Raw genomic sequence first — 24,221 nt, 5'->3', positions numbered from 1 at the left:
GATAAGGCAGTAAGTCAAGGAATAAGTAAAACAAATAAAGTCAAATAAGAGACTTATATTGGAACAAATTAGAGAGTTTAGCTGAAGTGAAAAATTTAAGACGACCATAAAAGATCCATGGTAGGCCATGAGGCATGGCAGGACTGGCGAAAAAGGACATACATAGCAATGAATATCACTTACAGCATCTCATATCTAACATGGAAACTAAAAGGCAAATTCCTGGGACAAGACAAGGATACTTTTGTTTTTTCTTTTTTTATCTATGTGAGAGGTGGCAGGAGGTGGGTGGGGTGGAGGATGAGAGAAACAGCAGCCTGCAGTCCCATCTGCTGGTTCACTGCTCAGACGCCCATCCAGCTGGGGCTGGGCTGGGATCAGCCAGAGCCAGGATCCTGAAACCCAACCCAGGTTTCCCATGTAGGTGATGGGAACTCAACTACTTGAGATGTCACCATTGCCTCCCAGGGTCTGCACCTACAGGAAGCTAGGAGTTGGGAATTGAACCCAGACACTCTGATGTGGGATGTGGGTACCTAAACCACTAGGCTAAATGTCCATTCCAAGGATACCCACTTTCACCCCTTCTATTCAACATAGTACTGGAAGATCTACCTAGAGCAAATAGGCAACAAAACAAAATAAAAGGCATTCAAATCAATCACTGGAAAATAATAAGGTCTGGCAAGAATGTGGAACAATTGGTTCATACATTGCTATCGGGACTGATACACCAATTCCTCAAATAATTAAGCACAGAATTAGCATATAATTCAGTAAATCCACTTGTGGTATATACCAAAGGAAGTGAAAACAGGAACCCAAGCAGACATCTGTATATCTGTGTTCACACTGACATTCATAATAGCCAAAAGGTGAAAGAAAACAAGTGTTAATTACTTGAATAAACAAAATATGATAAATACAGACAATGGAATATTATTGTTTTAATAAGGAAGAAAATTCTGATACCTGCTACTACATGGATGAATCTTGAAGATGCTAAGTGAAAAAGCCAGATGATAAGAGACAAACAGTGCAAGTCCACTTAGAAGAGGTACCCAGAGTTGTCTAATATGTCGGACTAGAAAGTAGAATGGTAGTCACCAAGAGCTGGGGGGAAGGAAAGATGAGGAGTGCATTTTAACAGGTGCAGAGTTTCAGTTGGGGAAGATGAAAAAGTTCTAGAGACAGCTGACATTGATGGCTACATACATGTGACTGTACATTAAAGATGGTCTGAACGGTCCATTTATGTTTATTTTGTCAATATAAATAAGAAAGATAGCTGTATATATTAATGAACTCAGATTTGGCAATGGCTTGTAAGATATGACATCATAACCATAAAGAAAAACTGATAAACTGGATTTCACCAAAATTAAAAATGTTCGCATTTTTATGCTATCAATGAAATGACAAGAAAACATACAAAGGGAGATGATATTAACAAAGTATATCTAATAAGGATTTACTATTCAGAATATATTTTTAAAAAACCTCTTACAACAAAACAGAAAGATAAACAACTCCCTTTAAAAATGAGTAAAAGTGGGGCTAGTACTGTGGCTGCTGCCTGCAGTGCCAGCATCTCACATGGGCACTGGTTTGTGTACTGGCTGCTCCACTTTTGATCTAGTTCCCTGCTAATCCACCTGGGAAAGCAACAGAGGATAGCCCAAGTGTGTGGGCCCCTGCAACCACATGAGAGACCCAGATGAAGCTCCTGGCTTAGGTCTGGCCCAGTCCAGGCCACTGTGGTTACTTGGGGAATGAACCAGCAGATGGAAGACTTTTCTCACTCTCTGCCTCTCCCTCTCTGTTATGCTGCCTTTCAAGTTAATAAATAAATAGCTAGATAAATAAATAAATCTTTTTTAAAAAGTGAGTAAAAAAATTGAACAGACATTTCTCCAAAGAAGATATACAAATAGTCAACAAGTACATGTAAAAATACTCTACATCATTTGTTATCAAGAAAGTGCAAATCAAAAATTTATATCGTGGTGAGGTACAACCTCACATCTAACAGGGTAGCTATTTTTTAAAGAGAGAAAATAACAAGTATTGGTGAAGATGTGGTGAAATCGGAAGCATTACGCATTGTTGATAGGAATGGAAAATGGTGTGACTCCTGTGGAAAACAGATTGGAGGCTCCTCAATAAATTAAAGATCAAATTACCACTGGGTCAGGCAATTCCACTTCTATGTATATAACCAAAACAAATGAAAAGAGATGCTCAAACCAAAAACCATGTACATGAATTGTTCATAGCGGCATTATTCACAATCGCCAAAAACATAGGAACCACACAATTGTACACCAAGTGACAAATAAAATGTAGGATTATTCATATTACTCTGCCATAGAAAGAAACAAGTACTCTCTGTTACATGCTATAACAGGGAAACGCCTGGAAAACATCATGCTAAGTGAAAGAAGCCAGACACAAAAGACCGCATATTTTATGATTCTAATAACTAGCCAGAATAGGCAAATCCACAAAAACAGAAAGCTTATCAGTGGTTGCCAAGGTCTGGGGTACGGGAACTGGGAAGTGACTGCTTAAATGTTTCCTTTTCGGGTAATGACAATATTACAGAACTCTTTAGTAGTGATAATTGTATAACATTGTGAAATATATTAATACCATGAAACTGTACACCTTGAAATGGTGAGTCTGGTAAGCTTTGTTATGTGAATTTCACTGTATCACTCCTACCTGACAGTTAACGTCAGCTTTATACTGTAGGAAGACTGTGACTAGCTCCTTATGTCCTCGGTCACATGCCCAGTGGAGTAGAGCTCTGCCCTGAAAACACAGAAAACGGTATGTGTTAATTCAGTTGTGGGCCATATGTAAGATGTTTTAAGAAACACAAAGAAATATGTAAAATTGTAGGTCATTCTAAGAATGATTGACTTAAACTGTACTACGAGAAATGCAATAGGCAATCAATCTGAAATCCTGAGTTCTACTTCCGCCTTGATTATATACCAGCTCAATGACTTCTTCCCGCTTACTTAGTCTCCTCACATACAGAGTAGTAACAACAACAGTATCAATAATACTTGTTGAATGAATGAGCTAAAAGAAAAACCCTTTAAAAGTACTTTAATAAAGTACTTTATTATGTTCTTCTGGTCAATGAAATCTTATGGATAAAAAAGTACTTAAAGCATAGAAATCAGAATCTAATTATACTATGGTGGGGCTGGCGCTGTGGCGCAGAGGGTTAGAGCCCTGGCCTGAAGTGCTGGCATCCCATATGGGCGCCAGGTCTAGTCCCAGCTGCTCCACTTCTCATCCAGCTCTCTGCTATGGCCTGGGAAAGCACTGGAAGATGGCCCAAGTCCTTGGGCCCCTGCACCCATGTGGGAGGCCCAGAGGAGGCTCCTGGCTCCTTGCTCCTGGCTTTGGGATCGGCACAGCTCCAGATGTTGCAGCCATCTGGGGAGTGAACCAGTGGATGGAGGATTTCTCTCTCTGCCTCTCTCTGTGACTCTTTCAAATAAATAAAATAAATCTTTTAAAAAAATAAAATAAATAAATATACTATGGTTAAATTTCCTTAAATAGTTAAGAATTTTTTTAAGCTCTTTTTTTATTTATTTGCAAGTCAGAGTTACAGCGAGAGAGGGAGAGACAGATCCTCCATCTGCTAGTTCACACCCCAGATAGCTGCAACAGCCTGGGCTGGGCCAGGCTGAAGCAAAGAGCTTCTAGGTCTCCCACATGGGCGGCAGGGGCCCAAACACATGGGAGATCTTCCACATCTTTTCCTTGGCCATCAGCATGGAGTTGGATCCAAAGTGGAGCAGCTGGGGCTTGAATCGGTGCCTAAATAGGATGCTAGAGCCCCAGGCAGCAGTTTTACCTGCTACACCACGATGCTGGCCCCCAAAAGGAAGAATACTTAACCAGTTTGGGAATAAGCATTTCTCCTTAATATTGCCGATTTGCATTCTAAAATATCTCAGAAACACAAGTGGACTCAATTAGTGTGCTCTCATCGGTCAACTGTGAAAACCTATTGTAAAACAGAGTAGATAATTAACTATTAGGAAATGAATTATTAAATAATACTACTTTTAACCCTTGTCTAACAGACTAATAGTTATTTTTTTAGGGGACGAGTTTTTCATTTCTTTTTTTCTTTTTTTTTTTTAAGGTGAATAAATTTCATATATACAGATTTAGGAGCACAGCGTACTTCCCACCCTACACTCTTCCCACACACGCACCCACTCTCCCTATGCCTTCCTTTCTTATTCTTTAATTTTTACAATCATATACTTTCAGCTTATTTTATAGTTATAAGATTGGCCCTCCACTAAGTAAAGAATTCAACAGATAGTAAGAAGAAAAAGAAACCACTGCTCCTCAACAGTAGAGACAAGAGTTGTAAACAATCATCAAATCTCAAAATGCCAATTTTGTTCATATACATCCCATTTTTTATTTTGTAGTCTATTAGTTACCACACACCAGGGAAAACATGATATTTGTCTTTTTGGGAATGGCTTTTTTTCACTAAATATAATGGTGTCCAGTTGCATACATTTTGTTGAGAGATAGGATTTCATTTCTTTATGGCTGAGTAGTATTCCATAATGTATATATACCACATTTTCTTTATCCATCATTGGCTGGTGGGAATCTGGGTTGATTCCATATCTGAGCTATTGTGAATTGAGTTGTAATAATCATGCGGATACAGATAACGCTTTCATATGTTGATTTCATTCCCCTTGGGTAAACTCCCAGGGGTGGGACGGCTGAGTCACATGGTAGATCTAATTTCAGATTTCTGAGGTGTCTTCCACAGTGGCTATACTGGTCTCCATTCTCACTGACAGTGGATTAGGGTTTCCCCCACCTCCTTGCCAGCATTTATTGTTTTCTGTATGAGGCCATTCTAACTGGGGTGAGGTGAAACCTCATTGTGGTTTTGATTTGCTCCTGGCTTTGGCCTGGCTCAGCTCTGAGTGTTGGAGTGAACCAGCAGATAGAACATCTCTTTCTGTCTCTCTTTCTCTGTGTAAAGTTGATTTTCAAATAAATAAATAAATCTTAAAAAAAGCCAAAAAGCCCAGTTTAAAAAAAATGTACTGCTGAGTACTAGAGCAGCATTTTTTACGTTATAATTTCTGTAGCTCTAGTGTAGTGAGCTGTTCTAAGGGCATTAACTTTTTAAAAAATTTTCTATCTGAATGATCAGACATATTAATGAGATTCTTTGAACAAAGACCAATATTTAAAATATTCCATAGCTCAATGTAACTGTTTCATAACTAACATCAAAAGAATCATAACATATCAAAGACTCTCCCATTTTTAGTTCTCACCTTATATTTATGGCTACTAAAGTAACTATTAGTAATTATTATATAGTTAAGATGATATGTAATATATAGAGTACTTATTAGAATCAACTAATAAATAATAAATTATATTAGTTTGTATCTAGTACTTTTTACCACAAGATATATAGATAAATTTTTTAGTTCATTAATTTATTTGAAAGGCAGAGTTATACAGAGAGGGGAGAGGCAGAGAGAGAGGTCTTCCATCTGCTGGTTCACTCCCTAGATGGCCACACGGCCTGAGCTGCGCCGATCTGAAGCCAGGAGCTTCTTCTGGGTCTCTCACGTGGTGCGGAGGTCCAAGAACTTGGGCTATCTTCTACTGCTTTCCCAGCTATAGCAGAGAGCTAGATGGAGCAGCCGGGACTTGAACTGGCGCCCATATGGGATGCTGGCACTGCAGGCGGCAGCTTAACCTGCTATGCCACTGTGCCAGCCCCTAGATAACTTTTAATTCTCAACCAGTTTCCTTACTTCTCCTCAGGTCTGACCCAATAAAGTTATATCAACTAATGCCAAAATATAAATCCTCAGCTGTTTCAATGAGAAGTAGACAAGTAACACATTTTACTGCTAATGGGAATTGTATTTTACATTTTCCATATGTGGTGCCAAGAATTTACTTTAGGGGAGACACCTATGACTGGACCTCAGTAGGGAGCTGCACTATGGACATATTTTCCAGAAGGGGGCACCCGTACAGTAATCTTTAAGAAGGATCACGTGCTCTCAGACATTCACACTACGCAGTTTAACACGATTTTTGACCTGCAATGTAATTAATTTTTGTAACACATTATTTTAATGGTACACTAATTAACCTTGAATTAGAATGAATTCTCTGACAATGACTTTCTATGAAAGTGCTAAAGATACCTATCTACATTAAGACCACCACATAATTAATATTTTCCATAGTATTAAAAAGTGCAAAGACAAGAGTAGGATTAAATATACTTGTAAATACAGATAAAACAAATCAGGTTTTAAAATTTTTACCTTCAAGATGCTCTATATTTAAAAAACAAAGACCAGCACAGTGAGGTATTTGAAAGTGACACTCTATTCCTTCAAGTTATAAAATCCCTAAAAATAAGTTCGCACTTAAAATTATTATTCAAGTAATAACATAACCAGTACTTTGCAGAGATGATCTCATAACTAATAATGACAAAATCAGGAAATCCACACCTGTGGTTTCTTTTGTGTCTGTGTTAACCAAAGTATTAATAGAATACAATTATTAAATTATTTTACATAGTCAATTCTATCTCAGAAGGAAAACCATGAATTAGATGCACATTAACACTTAGTTGCTTAACGACTTTATCCACATATGTGAAAATATTTTACCTATTTGTATACATAACTGTTTTATCTTTTCCCATGAATGATATAATCTCTTACAGATTTTTAAGTTAAATATATTTTTACTCACATAACTCCATTGGAAAAATATCCTAGAAGTATTTACGAGACTGGGGAGGGGGTGTGGGGTGAGGTTATTATTAAAAGGAATCTTTGTTAGGCTACTAGAAGACCACAGACACTGTTTGGAGAGCTTTAGATAAATTCTGAATTCAGGTACAGTGAAACATGGGAGAGGGGTGTGGGGGTGGGGGACACAGGGTGAGGAATGGGTTCTCATCTATTAACTAAGGGTACTCACATTGTCCTACCTCAGACAGACTAATGACTCTAAAGTGCTTTCAAAGTGCAGAGTAGCAACTAACCTATTAAGTGGTATTACTTTCATACTTTCTAGAAAATACTGACAGTGGGTCTTAATATTTTACATGCTTCTTTCATATATTTAATTATTTGTCCTTAAACCATGGAGAATTATTTTTAAAAAAACTTTTCTCTTGGGTATTACAAAATTCAATGAGAAGACATTCCATTATTAAATGAATCCTGGTGTTCTTATGGTATTTTGAGACCAGATACAAAGTATCTGTACGCAATACATGTAGTAGATAAAAAGATGTCAAAGTTAGTATATTTAAATTTCTAAGAGCTGCCACTTGCCTTTGTCAAAGAACAATGTTAAACAATTGAAATACTGCAAACAGGTCAACCTGAATTTCTCTCTGCAAAAATCTGGATTTCAACTTACAACTGTGGTAGAGATTGACTTCAGCTAGCACAACCCTGTAACGTCTCTGTCTCCTCCGTTCTGCCCCTTCCTTCCACCCTTTGCTGCTACTGCTGATAGTATCAGTTGCTCACAGGGGGAACTCCTCCACCTGCAACTACCAGAAACTACACAAGGATTTCTATTTCCACCTCCCTCTCCATAGTGAAGCCAATTGTTTCAGAAACTTAAAGAAGAGTAATACAGGGAGACAGTCCAAGATATCAAGGTAGTCCTAGCACAGAACCCTGGTGGGCTTATTTACCAGCATTAAACACACACACACACACACGTATCTGTGATACACATTTAATTTATTTATTTGACAGGTAGAGTTATAGACAGTGAGTGAGAGAGACAGAAAGGTCTTCCTTCTGTTGGTTCACCCTCCAAATGGCCACCACGGCCGGCGCTGCGCCGATCCGAAGCCAGGAGCCAGGTGCTTCTTCCTGGTCTCCCGTGCGGGTGCAGGGCCCAAGCACTTGGGCCATCTTCCACTGCCTTCCCAGGCCACAGCAGAGAGCTGGACTGGAAGAGGAGCAACCGGGACTAGAACCTGGTGCCCATATGGGATGCCGGCGCTGCAGGCAGAGGATTAACCAAGTGAGCCGTGGTGCCGGCCCCTGTGATACAAATTTAATATCAGTTAAAATCAGCAACTACTTGATCTCTTCCAGTTGTTAAGACCTAGGGTAAGAAGAAATGACGTAGCTAAGCTGTCAGGTAGTTGAAAGGTTAATAAATACCCTTCTTTAAAAAGTCCCCTCACTCCCATTTACTAAGCCACAGTGTTACTGATCTAAGGCTGAATGAATAAACAAGGCAAGCGTTATCTTATCCTGTATAAAATAGGTAATCACACCAATAATGGCAGGAAGTTGCCATGAAGACAGCCCAGGTATCCATCATTAGACAAGGGATATTCACATTATGGAGCATTACTCAGCAATGTACAGGAAAGAAATACTGATCTCCAACAATATGGATGAGTCTCAGAATCATTATGCTGAATGACAGAGGCTTTACACAGAAGAGTGCATTTCTGTGATTCTATTTATAAAACATTCAACAACAAGCAAAGCTAACACGTGGCAGAAGAATATCAGAACAGCAGTTACTTTTCTGGGATTAAGACAAAGGGTTGGCTGGGAAGGGGAGGAGAGAATGCTCTGAGGTGAAAGCAATGTTTTAGGGTTCCCCCCCATTTTATTTATTTGAAATAGAGAAAGTAAGAGCAGAGAACGTGTTCCCCCAGATACTTAACAACAGGCGGGGTTGGGCCAGCCCAAAGCTGGAAGCCTGGAACTCAATCTAGGTCTCCCACGTGTGTGACAGAGACCCTACTACTTGAGTCATCGTTTGCTGCCTTCCAGGGCACAAATTAGCAGGAAATGAAATGCACAGTGGAGCTAAGACTCAAACCCAGGCACTCTGATACAGGATGTGGGCGTCCCAGACACCATCTTAACTGCGAGGTCAAATGCCTACCCCATGTTCTGTATGTCGACAGCAGCTTCACTCACATTCATTGTATGCATTTGTCAAAATTCATCAAGTGATTTGTGCATTTCCTCTGGCCTCAGGATCAGTCCTTAAGGCATTCGGATCTGGCTAAAAAGCCCATGAGAGTTTCGCAGGCATGGAAAGCCAAGACACTGTGCAAAAAAATGACCTGAATGAAAGATCTCTGTGAGTGAGATCCCAGCGGAAAGAATGGGCCATCAAAGAAGGAGGTACCTTTCTCTGAAGGGAGGAGAGAACTTCCACTTTGATTATAGCCTTGTCTAAATAAAGTCGGAGTTTGTGAACTCAAGAGGCTTCCATAGCCTTGGCAGCTCATGACAAGAGCCTCGGGTGATCACTGACATCATAAATAAGAGTGTCAATTGTTAAATCAACAACAGGAGTCACTGTGCACTTATTCCCCATGTAGGATCTCTGTCCTTAATGTGTTGTACTATGAGAATTAACAGTAAAACTAGTCTTCAAACAGTACTTTATACTTTGTGTGTCTATGTGGGTGCAAACTGTTGAAATCTTTACTTAGTATATACTAAGTTGATCTTCTGTATATAATTAAAAAAGAATCTTAATGAAGAATGGGATGGGAGAGGGAGTAGGAGATGGGATGGTTTTTGGGTGGGAGGGTGGTTATGGGGGGAAAATTGCTATAATCCAAAAGCTGTACTTTCAAAATTTATATTTATTAAATAAAAGTTTTAAAAAAGTAAAGATTTGTACATTTCATCATGCTACCTGAAAAGAAAAACTAAACTGCTATTGAACTCTAGTTACAATTATATGCCTGCAAAAGCATTTTAAAAAATGTGCACTGCTGTCTGTGACCTTATTTTGCATCACAAAGTAAGTCTGATGGTTGGATAACTAAGTAGGTGATCAGAATACAGATGTCTATTGTTAAATTCTTCCAAATTTCTGTATGTCCAACATTTTCCAAAATAAGTAAGGGAAGCAGCTGGCTTGGTGGTGCACCAGGTAGAACTGCTGCCTGCCACGCCAACATCCCATACGGGTGCAGTTGCTCCACTTACAGTCCAGCTCCCTGACAATAACCTGGAAAGGCCGGGGAGGACGGCCCCAGTCCCTGGGCCCCTGCACACTGTGGGTGACCCAGAAGCTCCTGGCTTTGGCTGGGTCCAGCTCTGGCCACCGAGGCCATCCAGGGAATGAACCACTGGATCAAAGATCTCTCTCCCATCCCTCTTTGTAACTCTTTCAAAAAACATGTTATATACTTAACATAAATTATTGGAAAAATTCAAACACAATTTGCATAACTGCATTCAAAGTATCATTATTCACAATAGCCAAAAGGTGAAAGCAAACAAAATATCCATCAACAGAGAATTGAATAACAAAATGTCGTAAATGGGGCCGGCGCCAAGGCTCACTTGGTTAATCCTCCGCCTGCGGCACCGGCATCCCATATGGGCGCTGGGTTCTAGTCCTGGTTGTTCCTCTTCCAGTCCAGCTCTCTGCTGTAGCCTGGGAAGGCAGTGGAGGATGGCCCAAGTGCTTGGGCCCCTGAACCTGTATGGGAGACCAGGAGGAGGCATCTGGCTCCTGGCTTCGGATCGGCACAGCTCCAGCTGTTGCGGCCATTTGGGGGTGAACCAACGGAAGGAAGACCTTTCTCTCTGTCTCTCTCTCTCACTGTCTAACTCTGTCAAATGAAAAAAAAAAATGTAGTAAACACAGTCTATGGAAAATTACTCAACCTTAACAAAGAAGAAAATTCTAACACATGCTACAGTGTGAACGAACCTTGAAGATGCTATGTTAAGGGAAATAAGCTAGTCAAAAAGGCACAAATACTTTATGACTCCATTCATGTAAGTGCAGTTGAATTCACAGATAGGAAGGAGAATGGTAGTTGCCAGGGGAAAGTGGAACAAAGAGCTTGTATTTAAAGAGTACAGCTTCATTCAGGAAAGACAAAAATGTTCTGGAGCTGCATGCTGGTGATGGCTGCATAGAATGCGAATACAGACTTAAAAATGTTTCAGATGGTAAATTTTATGTTACATATGCCTTACCACAATAAAAATTCAAAAAAATAAGTTCTAAAACATATAAAAATGATTCTACTTTTACTATCCTCTGATTTTGTACTAAACAGGAGTTTATGATGTAAAGTGTGACCGAGGCCTGATTTGCAAAGGGTGTTGCCTTTGCAAATAATTTCTCCACGTAACCCAAACAGCACTTGTACTCCAACACAGAAAGTTACTTAGGGAGGTACATTTTCTCTTCCTTCCTTTCTCAAATCGTGAATAAAAGCATAAATTTAGTTTCGGTATACTGACCCAGCCTCTAAATCTTTTCTTCTTTGTTAGCTTAATACTGTCAGTTTTCTGCAGTTTTTCAAGCCACAAGCATGTAAATTGTATTCTGGCATGAACCACAGATTTAAAACAAAGCAAGAAGGAAAAGAAATAGGAGTCAAGAGAACCTTCAATGTATTTCAAAGAATTAACAGACATAGAAAATGGCTGATGACAACAATGATACCTTCAAAAGGATAGGTATGAAAGAACTAAGAAGTCCAAGGAAAGGAACTTGGGATGGACATTGGTTAAGAATCTTGCTGGAGGGGTTGGTGGTGGGGAGGTGTGCCTGGTGTTTGTGGCATAATGGGTTAACCTGCTGCCTGTAGTGCTGGCATCCCATATGGGTGCTGGGTAGAGTCCTGGCTCTTCCACTTCCGAACCAGCTCCCTGCTGATGTGCCTGGGAAAGCAGCAAGTTCTTGGGCCCCTGTACCCATGTAGGAGACCTGGATGAAGCTTCTGGCTCCTGGCTTCGGCCTGGCCAAGCCTCAGCTGTTGCAGCCATTTGGGGAGTGAACTAGTGGATAAGAAGATATCTTTCTCACGCCCGCTCCTCAACCCTCTCTCTGTCTCTCCCACCCCTCTTTGTAACTCTACTTTTTAAATAAAAAAATCTTAAAAAAAAAAATCTTGGGAAACCACTGAGTTGTACATGAATGCTTTCAAAGGAACTGTTGACAGCTGCATTAGAATAACAAAATCTATTTTGTTAAAATAACACATTACTACATCTGTTCTCAAATGGAAATTACTGTAAACATTTATAATACTATTTAAATGTCACTTGTAAGCATGTATTTAGTGCTGACTATATATGGCACTAATCTAAGAAATATGTGTGACAAGAATTACACAGATATCATTTGTGCCTGATAGTTGATAAGAAATATTCTGCTCATACCTTAACTATTTTACAAATTATTTATATCTTTTCAAACTCTTAAAAGATATTTTCTTAGAAGAATTACAAATATTTGACATGTGAAGAGCTGTATTAATATGGCTCAAAGATAAAAGCTGAATCATTTAAAAAATAAGTAGGCTTTAAGATCATCACTTTTCATATCCTCTGTGCACCCGAATTTTCAAGCATTTTGTAAATTGTTAAAAATATAATAGAGGCCAGCGTTGTTGCACAGTGGGTTAAAGCCCTGGCCTGAAGTGCTGGCATTCCATATAGGTGCCGGTTCTAGTCCTGGCTGCTCAACAGAGAGATCCAGCTCTCTGTTGTGGCCTAGGATAGCAGTGGAAGATGGCCCAAGTCCTTGGGCCCTTGCACCCGTGTGGGAGACCCGGAGGAAGCTCCTGGCTCCTGGCTTCGGCTCAGTGCAGCTCCGGCTGTTGTGGCCACCTAGGGAGTGAACCAGCGGGATGGAAGACCCCTCTCTCTGTTTCTACCTCTCTCTGTAACTGTCTTTCAAATAAATAAAATAAATCTTTAAAAAAAATAAAAATGTACCAATGCCATCTCACTAGACCAAGTGATCAATTTCAGTTCACAATTGATCATACTGATAGGTCTAAGAGTCAAAGGGATCACATAAACAAGACTAGTGTCTGCTAATACTAACTGATAGAATTAAAAAGGGAGAGAATGATCCAACATGGGAAGTGGGATACACAGCAGACTCATAGAATGGCAGATGTCCTAAACAGCACTCTGGCCTCAGAATCAGCCCTTAAGGCATTCGGATCTGGCTGAAGAGTCCATGAGAGTATTTTAGGCATGGAAAGCCAAGACACTCTGGAAAAACCAAACAACCAAACAAAAAAAAACAAAAACCAACCAACCAACCTAAATGAAAGATCTCTGTGAGGGAGATCCCAGTAGAAAGAAGGGGCCATCAAAGAAGGAGGTACCTTTCTCTGAAGGGAGGAGAGAACTTCCACTTTGACTATGACCTTGTCTAAATAAGATCGAAGTCAGCGAACTCAAAAGGCTTCCATAGCCTTGGCAACTCATGACTAGAGCCTAGGGAGATTACTGATGCCATAAACAAGAGTGTCAATTTGTTAAGTCAACAACAGGAGTCACTGTGCACTTATTCCTCATGTAGGATTTCTGTCCTTAATGTGTTGTTCAATGTGAATTAATGCTATAACTAGTACTGAAACAATATTTTTCACTTTGTGTTTCTGTGTGGGTGCAAACTGATGAAATCTTTACTTAATATATACTAAGTTGATCTTCTGTATATAAAGATAATTGAAAATGAACCTTGATGTGAATGGAACGGAAGAGCGGGAGATGGGAGGGTTGCGGGTAGGAGGGAAGTTATGGGGGAGAAAAAGCCATTGTAATCCATAAACTGTACTCTGGAAATTTATATTTACTAAATAAAAGTTAAAAAAAATAAAACAATAAAAATATAATAAATATAGGGCACCAGTGCTGTGGCGCAGTGGGTTAATCCTCCACTTATGGTGCTGGTATCCCATATGGGTGCCAGTTCGAGTCCCGACTGCTCCTCTCTTTTTTTCTTCTTCTTCTTCTTCTTTTTTTTTGACAGGCAGCGTGGACAGTGAGAGAGAGAGAGAGAGACAGAGAGAAAGGTCTTCCTTTTCCGTTGGTTCATCCCGCAATGGCCGCTACGGCGGGCACACTGCGGCCGGTGCACCATGCTGATCCGAAGCCAGGAGCCAGGTGCTTCTCCTGGTCTCCCATGTGGGTGCATGGACTTGGGCCATCCTCCACTGCACTCCCGGGCCACAGCAGAGAGCTGGACTGGAAGAAGCCGGCTGCGTCTCTTCTGATCCAGCTCTCTGCTATGGCCTGGGAAAGCACTGGAAGATGGCCCGAGTGCTTGGGCCCCTGCACCTGCGTGAGAAACCTGGAGGGAGCTCCTGGTCCCTGCCTTCAGATCAGCTCAGCTCCAACTGTTGCAGCCACTTGGGGAGTGAAACAGCAAATGGAAGACCTTTCTCTCTGTCTTTCCCTCTCACTGTCTGTACACCATCCCTCAAATAAATAAAAATTTTAAAAAATATTGAATATATAATAAATGTTGTAATTTAAACAAATCAGTACATGTAAACATCATATTTATATAAATGTGGACTCTGAAATATATGATACATAGATAGCTTCAGAATACTAAGTAAAACTTCAAAACTTTTTATTTTGTGAAATATAGACACGTTCTAATTTTGTTATATCAGAAAAAATCTCATATGATTCTCTGAAAGTTGAAATATATGCTTAATAATCTTAGTACTTTAATTCAGATGAATTCAAGATATACATGAGGTATTACTCTTATGCATAATAATTTCATTATTAAGTATAAATACATTTTATTTTGGAAGTATTTCATATATATTTGTTCATACATTAGAGTCAGAGCCAAACATACTCATTTCAGGTAACAGCAATAATTTCTAAGTTAAACATTTGTAACACATTAATAATTTATATGTTTATTTCAATGTGTGGGAATGCAAATGTAGCTTATCATTTTATGACTGCAGTTAAATTCCCTTCTATGTTTATAGAGATGTTAAGTACAATAAATATGTAATTTTTTGTCATGTAAAGGCAAAAGTAAAATTGGGTTGAACCTGCTATAAACATTCCAAATAAAAATATACTATCCCAAAGAATCCCAGGCAAGCAGCAGGCGAATATCTCAAGCTCAAAAATCAGATAAACACAAAGAACTGGATATCCTTTCAAAACTACAATTGTTACCCCATTTATAAAAAGGAAATGTCTTTTTATTGATGAAGGGTTAAAAGTATTTAGCTAGAAACTTAATTTTGTGGCTATACACTTTTAGTCCATCATCAAGTTGTATCAAATTACTTTATTTGCTAGAGCTTTAAATGTCATGAAGCCATACCATTTATTTTATTTTAGGATGTTACATTTGATTCTGATTTTAAGCTTCCATTTCCCTTATGTTCTGAAATTAATTCATACAATTCCCTGATTAATAATAAAAGGGCTTGCCATCAGTATTCAAAGCCCAGCCTGAGTTGTCATGGCTGAGAGGGCAGAAATCTGCTTGGAGTAATGAGAGAACCCAACTGAATTCTTGGCGTCTCAGTCTATGAATGTGTAAGCACTTCATCTGTTCAAGGAGACACAATGTTCTGGCAGGCCTGGGGTAGAGGTAGCTGCATGAGTAACAAACTGAAGAGCTGGGAGGCAGGACTGCATCAATGGAACCAAATTGCAGCAGCAACACATTCTGCAGGTCTTCCTTTAATTTTCCCATACAAAAATGTATTATTTAGTGGAAGCTATTTGTGTTCTAGGCACATCTTCCATCCCTATCACAGCTGTTATCTCAGGATCTTTACTGAGGTCACATGTGGAACTGACTTTTAGCACTATATTAAAAAATGTTGCAAATCACACCATAACACAAGCAAGGCCAACTGAAAACTGCTTATCCTTTTCATATCCAGTAGTGAGAATGATACTTTGCCAGACCAAATTTCCACGGAGCAAGTGAGCAGTAAATATCTCTGAACGTTAGTGTCTTGTCTGTAGAATGAAGATAATATCTACCTTAGAGAATTACTGCAAAGATAATATGGTAATAAGCTGAAAGACTGTAAACTATTACACACATTATATAAAACACCATTTGTTATTTGAAAGGTAGAAATATTAAGAGATCACATTGCACAAACATGATACTTGCCAGGGAAAATAAAGTGTCCTTGCAAAGTCAAGCGGCTTTGATTCTTGCACTTCTTCATTAGATTATCATTCTTCATTTATATCATAAAGAGTAATCAAAGTAGCCAAAATGTCTTGAGTGATTACTAGGTGTTTTGTCAGGTACTACTGCTATGTTTTATATATAGTAATTCAATTCTCAAACCTATCCTTAGGGCCGGAGCTGTGGCATAGCGGGTAAAGCTGCCGCCTGCAGTGCCTGCATCCCATATGGGCGCTGATTCAAGTCCCAGCTGCTCCACTTCTGATCCAGCTCTCTGCCATGGCCTGAGAAAGCAGAAGAGGACTTGGGCCCCTGCACCCACGTGGGAGACCTGGGAGAAGCTCCTGGCTCCTGGCTTCAGATCAGCGTAGCTCCGGCCATTGCTGCCAATTGGGGAGTGAACCAGCGGATGGAAGATCTCTCTCCCTCTCTCTTCCAGTCTCTCTGCCTCTCCTTTTCTCCTCTATGTAACTCTTTCAAATAAATAAATAACTATTTAAGAAAACACTATCCTGAGGCAAGCATTCTCATCATCTCCACACTGCACATGAGGAAAGTGAGGCACACAGCTGGGAAGCAACAGCACTGAGGCCTGAAGTCAACAGTGGAGCTCTTCCCCCCCCACTGCGTTCACTCATTCACTCACCAGACACTGAGCACACAGAGGAGCTCTCCCCTACACTGTGTTCACTCATTCACTCACCAGATACTTACTGAGCACACAGCGGAGCTCTCCCCTACACTGTGTTCACTCATTCACTCACCAGATACTTACTGAGCACACAGCGGAGCTCTCCCCCACACTGTGTTCACTCATTCACTCACCAGACACTGAGCACACAGCGGAGCTCTCCCCTACACTGTGTTCACTCATTCACTCACCAGATACTGAGCACACAGAGGAGCTCTCCCCTACACTGTGTTCACTCATTCACTCACCAGATACTTACGGAGCACACAGCGGAGCTCTCCCCCACACTGCGTTCACTCATTCACTCACCAGATACTTACTGAGCACACAGCGGAGCTCTCCCCCACACTGTGTTCACTCATTCACTCACCAGATACTGAGCACACAGCGGAGCTCTCCCCTACACTGTGTTCACTCATTCACTCACCAGACACTGAGCACACAGCGGAGCTCTCCCCTACATTGTGTTCACTCATTCACTCACCAGACACTGAGCACACAGCGGAGCTCTCCCCCACACTGCGTTCACTCATTCACTCACCAGACACTGAGCACACAGCGGAGCTCTCCCCCACACTGCGTTCACTCATTCACTCACCAGACACTGAGCACACAGCGGAGCTCTCCCCTACACTGTGTTCACTCATTCACTCACCAGATACTTACTGAGCACACAGCGGAGCTCTCCCCTACACTGTGTTCACTCATTCACTCACCAGATACTTACTGAGCACACAGCGGAGCTCTCCCCTACACTGTGTTCACTCATTCACTCACCAGACACTGAGCACACAGCGGAGCTCTCCCCTACATTGTGTTCACTCATTCACTCACCAGATACTGAGCACGTGGTATGTGCCAAGAACTCTGACAGAAACATTTCAACAACGATCTCAAAGCAGTCCCCTTCTGCAGGAGCTGACAGAGGAAATGCTCCACAAGACTGGGAAGTGAACAATGACAGTGAAAGTCACTAGAGGAGATAGGACATCGGAACATGGGTGTATAACAGAGCAGTAGACTTCACAGGTGAAGACACGGTCAGAAGACAGTAGCTAGGTGAGGGCGGAAGCTCATTTCCAGGGTGGGGCTGAAGAGAAATCTCAGGATGACATCTGTGCAACAGGTTAGAGCTGAAGATAGACTTTTCCAGAAGGGACACCTCCTAGGAAAATGTGGGACTCATCACGTCACATGTTTGACTACACTGAGAAGAGTTTTACAACTCTAGTGGGTAAGCTGAGCAAAGAATGACTGGAACAGAGAAGACTAAGAAAATGAAAAACCAAAAGAGAGGAAATTATTAATGATAAGAAAAACAAAATATTGTGACACACGATATAGACAGTATTTTTCGTAATTATATACTTATTTGTTCTCTTTCCATCTTTGCCTTGCTTGCCTGGCATACTTTCCTCCACAGTGAATGGGCCTTCGCCTCACGGCTTGTTCTCACCAAAGGAGTAAGAGCAGATGTGACATTCGCAAATTCAAGCAAAAGCATTTAATGTACTTGTGCAGTCTGGCTCTGTCTAGCTTTAGATACTGAGTGTCTATTAATTGAGGTTGTATCTCATAACAAGAACACATGTGCAGTTAAGATGAGCTGAAGCAGCAACAACAACATGGCTAGCAGAATACAGCAGAGCCTCAACTGATCACAACCTCTTTTGAAATAGCATAAAGTAAGAAAGTATGGGCGCCGGGTTCTAGTCCCGGTTGCCCCTCTTCCAGGCCAGCTCTCTGCTGTGGCCAGGGAAGGCAGCGGAGGATGGCCCAAGTGTTTGGACCCTGCACCTGCATGGGAGACCAGGAAGAAGCACCTGGCTCCTGGCTTCGGATTGGTGCAGTGCTGGCCGTGGTGGCTATTTGGGAGGTGAACCAACGGAAGAAAGACTGTTCTCTCTTTCTATAATTCTACCTGTCAAATAAATAAATAGAAAAAAAAATTTAAAAAAAAGAAAGTATGAAATAGCATAAAGAAAGAGCATATTAGAATATTTAAACGAGATACTGTAACCTATAGATGACACAGTGATATAAACAATAAATAATCACTGAAAGTGATTGAAAGTCACTGAAATTTGGGAGTTGTTTGTCAGTGCAGCAACAGTTGACTGATACACACAGTACAGTCCATAGCTTCATATTGAAAAATATTCATGTAGTCAAAACTAACAGTGATTAAATAAGGATCCAATCAGAAAGCTGAAATTAAAAGCTGTGATATAACTACAGGAGGGTCAGAGAAAGAGAGGAAGCCAAATAAAACAGTTAAATCCTAATCCAACATAGAAGGAAATCAATAATGTCAAAGTTGAAAAATCAAGAAATAAAAGTGTATTATTTAGAATTATATATGTAAATTGCAAAAGAAACAATAGAAGAATTGAAAACGTTAGCCTCAAGGGAGCTAGAACCAAACATGAGAAGGATACAGGGCAAGGGAGCACTTCTTTTTGTTATTAGACCAATAGTACTATTTGACTTTTTTTTTTTTTTTTTTGAAAACCAACACCTCTCTTCCTGTAAATGGCCTTAGGTGACCTTGAAAATGGCTCACTACTCACTTGAGCCAGAAAATCCCATGAAATCATGCAAATCAAAGCATTCAAATATTCATATTCCCTTTAAGAACTGAGAAGCTGCCCAGGCCATCAGGGTACATATATCTGAAAAGCCACCGAGTATCTGAAAGCTGTCACATTAAAGAAGCGATCTGTGCTACCTTATAGGTTCGACAGCGGAGTTGATAGGTGAGCCCAGGCCAAACAGTGGAGGTCAGTGGCTCTGAAAGAGTGCCTAAGTTTTGTTGCACATGCTTAAAAATGCAGAGAAAGGTTGAACTTAAGGGTTTGGAGGCAGACTGGTCACTGAACACATCCAGGTGAACAAGGCACCCAAGATGCACCACTGCCTACAGAGCTCAAGGGCAGAGCTCCCCCTGCCACATGGAGATGATCCTCACTGAAAAAAGAAACACACTGTTACACCAGAACAGAAGATGGTACCAAAGATAAGAGATATCCCACGAGAAGGCAAAGAAACAAAAACTTTTACTCTATGAATAATTTAGCATAAAATGTGATTGAAGTAAAAAATGAAACTATTTCCATGTTTAATTTTATAAAAACTTGAGCTTACAAGCCAAAAAAAAAAAAAACAATAAAATCAAAGGAAGTAACTGTGCTTCCTTTCTTTGAAAAAAATAAAATAAAAGTAGGCAAAAAAATAGAACTCTAACTGGAATCAGAAACCTGGCATTATTTTGTCACAGTTTGGCTTCTGCCACATCTTTCTTTGCTCTATTTGTTTCATTACTTAGCACAGAACAGTGTTACCGCCTTCCCTTTACTGTAGTATTATAGTTTTACATTTCGATTCCAGATACCATTGATCACATATTACAGGAAAGATGTTGCCTAATCATAAGGGCTAATATGTATAAGCAGCTCTCACTTATACATAAATTGTTTACTCAACACAATATCTATGATCATTGTGTGCCTTCTTCCTAACAATTACCACTTCTAGGCCATTTCAAAAATTTTTCTAAATCAATGAGAAAAACAATTAAAAGTGAATTGATACATTTTGTTCCTTTGTTAACAACTATACTTCATAAACAGTTTAAGCTCAATATGTGAAGTTTTTTCACAAAACAAATAAATGAAGAAATAGTATATTTTACAAAATAATTTATTTACTATGGGATGCCTTTAAATACTGGGCCAGACTCACTCAAAATTTTACATAGTTTTATAGGCTTATGTTTATTGAGAAATGAACAAAATACACCTTTAAGGTATTATGACAGACAATATTAAAGATATTTATAAAAGAGATTTTGAAATTACCTGCTGGTTCAATTCAACAGTCTCCCTTTATCACCAACAGATGGAAATTATTTGCTGCAAGTTTCAGCTGGTAGCTTCTGTGCTACATGGATAGGACTACACTGAATATAGACACAGAAGCTACCTTAACTGAGTGACGCCATCTCATGGATCTGCGCTCACCATACTGACTTGTAGTTCTTGGCCCTTCCCCTCAGGAAAAGGCACTGGGGCAGAACAACAAAACATAAGAAAACAATTAACAGGGCACGCTTTTCATACCTCTTCATCTTTCATATTCACATCCACATTTTTCGATTTGATGGCTTTGGTTATATGGTCAATGTTGTTTTCCCTGCAGTAATCAAATATGTTTTTGTCTTCTTCCCTAATCAGAGGGGAAAAAAATGCTGTTTGTCTTACAGGATAATATGTAAAAGTTACATATTTTTAACACAACTTACTCGCTGCTGACATATACATTAATGGAACGTGTTCTAAAGAAAAAATTTTATATGAAGAATAAAGAATTTTCAACAGATATAATGTATCCAGCTTCCAAAACACTAAAGTTCTTATAATCCTAGGGAAAAACTGCACCACGTTTGCAAGTTCCAGGTTTTCTCAGTCCCCTTTCTTTCACTTTTGTACACAAAAGGCACATATTTCCCCTGATGAAGAATTTTCCAATTGTGGCATTGTAGTAAGACGGCAGTTCTGGTACAGAAGTATCAGCAGGTCAGGGCTGGGTTCTTGGTGCAGCAGTGAGGATGCCCACATGCCACACTGAAGTGCCTGCATTTTACACTGGGCTCTGTTCCAGATTCCAGCTACCTGTTAATACTCACTCTGGGAAGCAACAGGTGATTAGCTGGGTTCCTGCCACCCATGTGGAAGACCCAGATCATGTTCCTGGCTCCCAGCTTTGGTCTGGCACAGCCCTGGCTGCTGTGGGCATCTAGGGAGTGCACAGCGGGTGCAAGTTATGTCTCTTTCCAGTAAATTTTTAAATAAAGCCCAGGACGTAGCTCATTAGTTGTCTTTTAGGGCAGAAGAACACACTGATTGTTACTCAGGTTTGAAAAGTAAATAGACATAAAATAATCTACTTAAAGGAAACATAATTTATTACAAGAAAGGAAATAGAAAGCTCAGAAATTCTTCTTCTTATTATTATTTTTTTATTTTTGACAGGCAGAGTGGACAGTGAGAGAGAGACAGAGAGAAAGGTCTTCCTTTTGCCGTTGGTTCACCCTCCAATGGCCGCCGCGGTAGGCGCGCTGTGGCTGGCGCACCGCGCTGATCCGATGGCAGGAGCCAGGTGCTTCTCCTGGTCTCCCATGGGGTGCAGGGCCCAAGCACTTGGGCCATCCTCCACTGCACTCCCGGGCCACAGCAGAGAGCTGGCCTGGAAGAGGGGCAACCGGGACAGGATCGGTGCCCCGACCGGGACTAGAACCCGGTGTGCGGGCGCCGCAAAGCGGAGGATTAGCCTAGTGAGCCGCGGCGCCGGCCAGCTCAGAAATTCTTATAAAATAGTGGAGTCAAAGACAGGGAACCAAAGCTGGGAGGAATACTATGCACCCAGCACTATTTACAATACACAGCACTTACTGATTCATTTAATCTTTAATCCAGTAACTTCAGTTTACATCTGAAGAAACAGGGAGAGATTACACATCTGCCTAATGGCACACGGATCAAGCTAGAGTAAGAGCGAGAACTCACTCAGGTGAACTCACTTTGTGTACAGCACATTTATTTTACATCCCGCTGCCTCTTGACTAGCCAGAATCTAAATAGCAGGTCTCAACGTGAGTCCATGAACTCTGAAGTCGTACACAGAATTATCTGTGTAATGCATGTGCATTGTTCTGGGTGCTGTGTGGAATAGCTTCAATCACATTCTCAAAAGGATCAGTGCATGCCCAAAGGATCAGTAATTTGGAAAATTACAACAAAACAGTCTATACATGTGGGGACTGAATTTTATGGAAAGGTATAAAAGAATACATTTTGAGTTCCAAAAATTAAATCAATGTGTTTTATAATCTGCAATGTCAAGGCATCCATTGATCAGAAATCAAACACCTAGCCACTGGCGTCCTTATACCTAAAAGCCAATTTAAATACCCTCTGCCAAATAAAAGTTATTACTAGTCATAGCTAACTATGTTCAAACACACTACTTTGGCATCAACCATCTACTAGAAGGCCTTCCTTAAGCATCTGATGCATTTTGCTGAGCACCTATTATTCACAAGGCACTTGGCAAACTTCTGCTGATAACAGATAGAAAGTTTGCCTTCAAAACACCAACAGTATAGTTGGAATGATAAAAATCTATACCTCATTAATATAAGGTAGAACTTGTTCTTTAAAAAAGACCATAAGAGGCCGGCGCCGTGGCTTGACAGGCTAATCCTCCGCCTTGCAGTGCCGGCACACAGGGTTCTAGTCCCGGTTGGGGAGCCGGACTCTATCCCGGTTGCCTCTCTTCCAGGCCAGCTCTCTGCTATGGCCCGGGAAGGCAGTGGAGGGTGGCCCAAGTCCTTGGGCCCTGCACCTCATGGGAGACCAGGAGAAGCACCTGGCTCCTGGCTTCGGATCAGCACGATGCGCCGGCCGCAGCGGCCATTGGAGGGTGAACCAACGGCAAAAAGGAAGACCTTTCTCTCTGTCTCTCTCTCTCACTATCCACTCTGCCTGTCAAAAAAAAAAAAAAAAAAAAAAAAAGACCATAAGAGTACAGAAGAGAAAGAATCTGCTACCTTCCAGCTATGGAAAATGAGGAGGCTTTTAAACAAGTAATGAGGTTTAACAGGAATATATGGTCACTTGAAAACATCCTGTTTTCTAGAAGCTAAAAAATGGTTTCCAGATCACTCTCTACAGAAATCAGGGGTACCTGAGGCCAAAAGAAGGGTTGCATAAACTTCTACTCTAGCTATACAATGGGGCTTCCAAAAGTGTAGAAGATGGAATTTAAAAAGAATGCGCATTGCCATGAACTTTTTGAAACCTTTTCACATTTACCTATCATCAAAAACACTGTTTCTTTGTGTACACCCAGAGTTCAAATTTAGAAACAAAACCCATTTCATTTGCTCCTACAGTGAGAGCGATCAAGGGCTCTGACACAAGGCAACTCAAGAGGCAACAATTTCAAAAGGATTATGTCATTTTAGATCAAAAAGGAAAATTATGCTATTCGTCAACTGTTTTGAATTTGAAAATAATGGGTACAGGTGGTGAGACACAGAAATTAAAGTAGGAAGACCCCTGAGTTGTGAGCTTCCCACACCTGTTCAAGTTCGGGAGGGTTACACGAGGACAAGCAGATCTTCAGAGTGGTCCCTGTCCTGAACCCAGATTAGAAGCATACATGTATGCTTACATACTACAGCAATAAAAGAGTAAGTACCGTACAAGCATGCTTTTTATTTTGTTTAATGGATTTTCAATATGGTGTTTGCATGCATTATCTCCGTTAATTGTTGTTTTGGTATGCCAATTTTTTTGGAAAGCAGGGGGCATTTGTTTATCTATATACTTTTTATCATATGCAGTTTATCATCACTAAATCAGGTGTATCATGCAGAGATACTTATTAAATATTTCAGCAGAGTAAACAGCTTAAACAAAAAGGTAATTTTAACAAAAATCACCAC

The 24,221-nt window shown here is 40.4% G+C and overlaps 1 protein-coding gene across 2 annotated transcripts in view; it reads right to left on the bottom strand.

Moving 5' to 3' along the window:
* ACBD6 (acyl-CoA binding domain containing 6) overlaps positions 1–24,221 on the bottom strand; it is a 199,204-nt gene that overhangs the window by 93,270 nt on the left and 81,713 nt on the right. The window contains exons 5-6 of one of the 2 annotated variants that reach the window (XM_062193826.1): positions 20,833–20,938; positions 2,725–2,814 (exon numbers count right to left, since the gene is read on the bottom strand). In XM_062193826.1, coding sequence (XP_062049810.1) covers positions 2,725–2,814; positions 20,833–20,938 — 196 coding nt within the window. The remainder of the gene's footprint in view (positions 1–2,724; positions 2,815–20,832; positions 20,939–24,221) is intronic. The other variant, XM_062193827.1, reaches the window with a different exon arrangement.

The sequence above is a fragment of the Lepus europaeus genome, chromosome 5, assembly GCF_033115175.1.
Source record: "Lepus europaeus isolate LE1 chromosome 5, mLepTim1.pri, whole genome shotgun sequence".
In the NCBI taxonomy this organism is placed as follows: domain Eukaryota; kingdom Metazoa; phylum Chordata; class Mammalia; order Lagomorpha; family Leporidae; genus Lepus; species Lepus europaeus.
This window is presented reverse-complemented; position numbering and strand designations above follow the sequence as displayed.